Below are 6000 nucleotides of genomic sequence, written 5' to 3' on the forward strand. Positions count from 1 at the left end.
AATTCATGTGGCTGCTACTCTTCAAAAATACTCATTCCAATGGTTTTGATCCCACTTTGTTACAAAAGGAGATGTGTGGTTTGATCAGAAATTGGAAATAAAGTGACTCCATCTTCTGTTATAGTGTAGGTGGTTTGGAGAAAAAAAAAAAAGGTTTTATCAAGGCAGTTGGACCTATATATCCTATATGGTAACTTCAAATGTATCTTGGGTCACGTAAGTGTGCCCAATAATGTGTAACTGTAGGATTGGCAAGGTTAGAATACTTGTAATAATGAGATATCTACAAAAAAACAGATAGCGTGTATAAAGAACATAAATAACAGACTAGTCATTTATGTTATAATCAGATAATAATGTAACTTGTAATAATGAGATAACTACAAAAAAGTAGATAGCGTGTATAAAGAACATAACTAGTCTTAGTCTGTTATTTAAACTTAGTCAGAAGAATCATGTAAATTTGCATAGCTTTTAAAATAAATCCTATTCCCTGGAATTTAAGCATGTGTTCTTTTAAATTTGGGGATGTGTTTTCCTTGGTGTGAGATTTTTTAATGCTTGTCCTTCAAAGAAGAGTAAATGTTACCTTTGTTTACTGTGAACATAGCCAGCAGAGCTGGATTTTCTCCTTCCACCTCTGCATCTCCTTTCGTGTCATTGAATAGAAAGTAGTGAGACTGTTAGTCCTGTTGAATACTACCGTATAATCAGGAGTTTAAATAATCATCCATAAATGTTGTTCGTTTTTTCTTTCTTACACAGAGTCAGTACAAATTTGTTTGTGAAGCTATTCTTCGTGTTTACAAAGAAGGATTGGTTCGACCACTGGAATCCAGTTAGCACAGCAGTGAAGGATGAATTCTTTCCCCCCCCCTAAAAAGACTGCTCTTTAAATAAAACAAGGGCTTGTTTCTGAAAGCAACTAGAATGGACTAGAAGCCCATGAAAAGGCAGATGAGCACATTTGAACTGTGGCACTTTAAATTTCCCAAGAAGATTGCTAAATCATGTACAGTATGATGAAATCATGTAGATAAATATGAGAGCAATTGTGTGTAATATGCTTTATTCACATAGACAGCCATAAACAATCATGGAAACCTTAATACATCTTTTACTGCCTTAAAACACCCTTCAGTCTGGAAGTTACAAACATCCTTGTGTCCTTTGAAATAGCAAAAAGAAGACTCATAGTATTGAAATGATTCAGCTTAAGAAGGTATTTGGTATCTTGGTATGGAAGTTTATTGAAGGTGAATATTTGTAACTTTCTTATTGGGACACTAAATATTCGTGGAAATGAAACCTTGACTTCTAAAAGACCGATGAAGAGCTTTAAAGGCTAATGCATAGCTACTGTACATTAAAAGCTGGAGAAATTAAGTATTCAGTTACCATAAATCTATTAGCAACTATGCCAGCTGTTGTAATACGCTTCTTAGAAATCACATCGACTGTATGTGACATGCAAAATAATGCTGCATTTAAGCATTTATGCAGATGGTACAGTCTACATCTTCTGTTGATCTACTTTCTTTGCAACTTGCCCTTTTAACAGTGACCTACTTCTTAACGGTTTTAGTTATTGTACTCCTTTTCTTCTGTTTCTGCTGTCTATCTCCTTTATACTTGTTTTTCACTGCTGTTTCCGTATGTGGACTGAAAAAGTTTTTAACTTAAAATGAGTTTTAATTCTGTCACCTTTGTTTCCATGTGTATTTATGAGTTCTCAGATGTAAATGTGGATAAATGTTGCACGCAACTACTAGGCTTTTTGACTTACTGTATATGCAAAGTAGTCTAATCCAATACTGGAAGAAAAATTACTACTGAACCCATCAAATATGTTGCTGCTAATTCAAGGTGTGAAGCTTACAAGGGCACAGATGTTGCTAGTGTTCAGATGGTGGTAAAATGTTGACTTGCTGCCCTTCAGCAAAAACTGCTCTTATCCAGTGAGATGCAATTCCTTTTGCAAGAGTTCTGCGGGTTTACTGTGTTTCTTGCTTTCTGGAAATGCAGCTAAATTCATATGAAGATTTACATGGAAAGAGAGAATGAATTTGTACATTGATGAGTAATTCACCCTAAGGTACACTGGTCTCCATTTCATTTCAAATGGGAGAATTGGACTTTCTGGACAATATAACCACATTTGTACGATGTTAATTTATTTTGTGTGTGTTTTTTTGATTACCCTGACATTCATTTTTGAATAGTGTTTCAGAAAAATATTCTAAGAGAATGTTTAAAATTCTGTTATTTAGAAGATTAGACCTAAATAAGGAAAAAAAAATTATGGGGCATATTAGCTAGATGTTTATATGTGTATAAAAGAGAAAATTAGATAATTTTCTTTTTAGAGATATATATACACACACATATTCAGATATATTTTAGAGTTACAGTTTGTATTATGGATATTATGATTTATATCTGGCGTTTCATTATAGAAACTGCCACAGCTGTACAATATGCATCTCTCATGTTACCAGAAGGTTATGGTTTTTTTTTCCCTAGGAGACAGCTGAAAAGTGAATGTAGGGTATGCTAAATTGCTGACTTGTCTTCTATAGGCTTGGTCCTTTCTTCAAGATTACATTATTAGATATAGGTAAAGAAGATACCTGGTTACTATTTATTGATAAAAAGAGTTTTAGTTGGAACATGCAGCATAATTGGCAACATGGAAAGCTTCTTGGCTTTGTTAGGTTGAAGGGTGAATAAGTTTGTGCTCATTCTTATGTACTGCATTCCAGATTTCACTTGCACTGAAGTTTTTGTAATACTTTGGATCATTATCCTCTTGCTTGATTATCTGGGCACAGATTGGAAGACAAGAGACCATAACTCTGGTTCACTCTTAACTTGCTAAACTGCATCAGGTCGTTCAATCTGTCTGTGGCTCTAAATGTAAAATGATACTGCACATGCACATGCTGCTCAGGAAGCTTTTTGGAAAAATGCACGTGGAAAAATTTTGTGCAAGTGCAGGCTTCCTGCTGCTATTTAAGAGAGTACTGAGCAGTGAGAAAACCTAGTGGCTCTTTCCCATGTGAGGAGTTGTGGGCACTAAAGAATCTGTGCCTGCTGGGTAGTTAACAAAAGCCTCCCTTTTGTTATGTGTGTGTACCTTTCTGTTAAAACATTTTTTTTTCTTTTTTTCCTTTCTTTTTTTCCCCCCTAAAGTTTTGTTGTGCCCTGGTCTCAAAGTCATCCCTTGTAGTTGGCATGACTTGCAATTACTAGTTTGTCAGGAAGTGAAAAAGGCAAGGAGGAAAACCCCAAGAAAATAAATAGTAGGAAAATATTTAGAGTATTTCTTTGTGACATCTGTTTTTTTCGTGCAAGTATTTGATTAAACTTACAATTTATTTGTGTTCAAAGTTATTGCTGTATTCCTGTTGCTATTTATGTTTCTTCATGTTGAATATGTATTTACCCAAACACTGTAAATTTATTCCTTATATAACTCCAGTCTCAAGATACATGGTATAGCCTTGACTTAAATTAGTCTGTCTGTGTGTAAATGATGATGGTTGTATTGTGACAACAAATGCTGCTCTTGTTCTGGAAAACTTAAATGGCTTCAGTAATATCATTCACGAATTCTTACTTGGGTTTTAATAATTTGTTTGAAATTGTTGGCTGCTGAGAGACTACTCAAAACTATAAAAATAGTAATCTCTGTAATATTTGATTATTTTTTTTAAACCATAGAGCAAATATTAACTACGCAAGTATCTTGTACATTGTGTCCATCTTTATTTCAGTCTTGCTGGGTTTTGCACATGTACCTGTAGGGTCCATAGGGGAGAATGAAGGGGTTTTGTCTTCTCTCTGTAGTGTGTGATGACTTTGCACTGAATTATATATGCCTTAGACCTGATCTTGCAATGAAAGCATAGTTATGAACACATAGTCTTAATGCTGGCTTTTGTTTCCACAAAGTTAGGAAATTAAAAAGACACAGAGTTGACTGAATTTGGGAGTGGGGGTGGGGTTGGGGGTGGTAGGAGTTAAAACTCCAAACTCCTAACACAGAATTAGTAACTGTCAATCAATTGACAAATAGCAGAAAATGCTGTGAAGTCAAGATTCTGTGTAACCTTCATAAATAGTTTTAACCTCGATTTTGCCTTTTTGTGTGATCATGACAGTAAGTATCTAAAATGTCTAGCATGGGCGATGGATGAAGAGGGAGTAATAAGCCTTTGAGATTTTCATCACTGTGAAATACACTAACATTTATTCTTCAGAATTAACCAGATTTTAACTAAGTAGCTTTATATTTGATACAGAAGTAACTATAATGCCTATTCAGTCTCTTCAGAAATATCACAGGGGAACACTTCTGAGAACAGAGGTGGGAGGGACAGATCTTACCATGTATTGAAAATAAGAAAAATGGTGCCATAAACCATGAATGCCTTTTGTGTAACAGGATGTATGAAATACGAATCATTAAAATACAACCAAACCTTGAATACAGGTGGTGTTTTGGAAAAAAAAATAATTTTGTAATCCAGGGTTTTTCTTTCGATAATCCTGTCTTTTAGGTGTTGGTACTAAATTATATGCAATCAAAATGTACCTAAGAATTCAGCAATAGTTCTTAAAATACACTCGGGTTTTGTAACAGTTGGTTCTCTTTTTTTTCCTCCTCCTTTTTTCCACTATGCAATACTTGGTTAAATAAATATATAAATATGTATATCTTTCAAAAGAACTGTAGATCTGAAATACCTATCAAACTATGCATTTTCTTTATTACAAGCATATGATACTGTTTTACAACATAAGTTCTTCCCTGTAGATAGTGTTCTTAAATGTCAGACTAAATGCATAAATGGTCCAGTGACTGAAAACGTTGAAAATAGACATGCATGGTTCATGCTCAATAAATCAAAATTTAAACGTAGTTATTTCAGTGAGAATGGATTTATTCTCATATCTTGAAATGTAGCATTTAAGTACAAGTTTATTTCACTCCTTCACATAAAGCCTTTCCAGAAGGAACATGCGCTAGGAGATGTTTGTATTTCAATTGGTAACCTGCAATTAGTCTACTTGGTTAAAAACATTTATTAATTGAAACTATATAGAAGATAAAACTGTGTCATGAAATACTTTGTTCAGAGGCAGTTGATAGCCAAGTGAATGATTAATTAATTACATAAAACATAATATTTGGGTTGAATGGATTCTCTTGCATTTAAGTTCTGACACTGATAGTGTTAAGCCATCTCAGATGACTGTTTTAACGATAGTATTATGTGAACAGTTTGAATAGGCAATCTAATGCAGTGTATGATTTAGTTTTAGTGTACTTTGACATGTTTAATGTTCTATTTGTTCAAACAGCGGTACCCACAATCACTGAAATTTGTGGTCTTACAAAAAGAGAAAGGAAGTTTCTCTGAATGAAAAGGAAGGAGTAGCACATGATATTGATAATCTAACCATTTTCCAGCTCAGACTAACCCTGTGATAGCAGCAGTCTGATTTGGTCACTGATATGTTGAGCAGTTGTTGAAGGCGAAGAATATCATGGAAAAAGATTGAACAGTTGACAGTGCTTGTTTAGTCTTGGCTGTAGTTAAGAAACCAGTAACTGTTGTCTGTCTTCTCCCCGCACCACCCTTCACCCCCAAAAGACAAATTCATCTCAAGAGGTAGCTTAGGGAATGGGAAGTAGGATGTGCCTTTAGTGACTCTCCTAATTTTGTTGCAGACTGCTTGGATAAGAGTCTTAGATTATGTGTTATTTTGAGCTTAGCTGCAGGTTTTGAATCTTAGATGAAATTCTTATTTAATATATTAAAGCATTAATTTTAATAGACACTAGTGAAACACTTCAGTTTACTGTTAGTTGCATAGCTTCTGTTTTCTTGCCTTTCATGATGTCCTTTCTTGACTTGTCGTTGTTTTACCTTATAAAAACACGTTGAGGTTTCCCACAGCTGTAAATCTGGCTTTGTCATAGACAGGCGAGGT

At 34.5% G+C, this 6000-nt stretch overlaps 1 protein-coding gene across 4 annotated transcripts in view; it reads left to right on the forward strand.

Moving 5' to 3' along the window:
- PTPN3 (protein tyrosine phosphatase non-receptor type 3) overlaps nt 1–3753 on the forward strand; it is a 132709-nt gene extending 128956 nt beyond the window's left edge. For all 4 annotated transcript variants that reach the window (XM_055799765.1, XM_055799766.1, XM_027794457.2 and 1 more), the window contains one exon: nt 766–3753. In XM_055799765.1, the coding sequence (XP_055655740.1) occupies nt 766–843 (78 nt within the window). In that variant the 3' untranslated portion in view covers nt 844–3753. The remainder of the gene's footprint in view (nt 1–765) is intronic.
- The last annotated feature ends 2247 nt before the right edge of the window (nt 3754–6000 follow it).

This window comes from Falco peregrinus, chromosome 3 (genome assembly GCF_023634155.1).
Source record: "Falco peregrinus isolate bFalPer1 chromosome 3, bFalPer1.pri, whole genome shotgun sequence".
NCBI classification, from domain to species: Eukaryota; Metazoa; Chordata; class Aves; order Falconiformes; family Falconidae; genus Falco; species Falco peregrinus.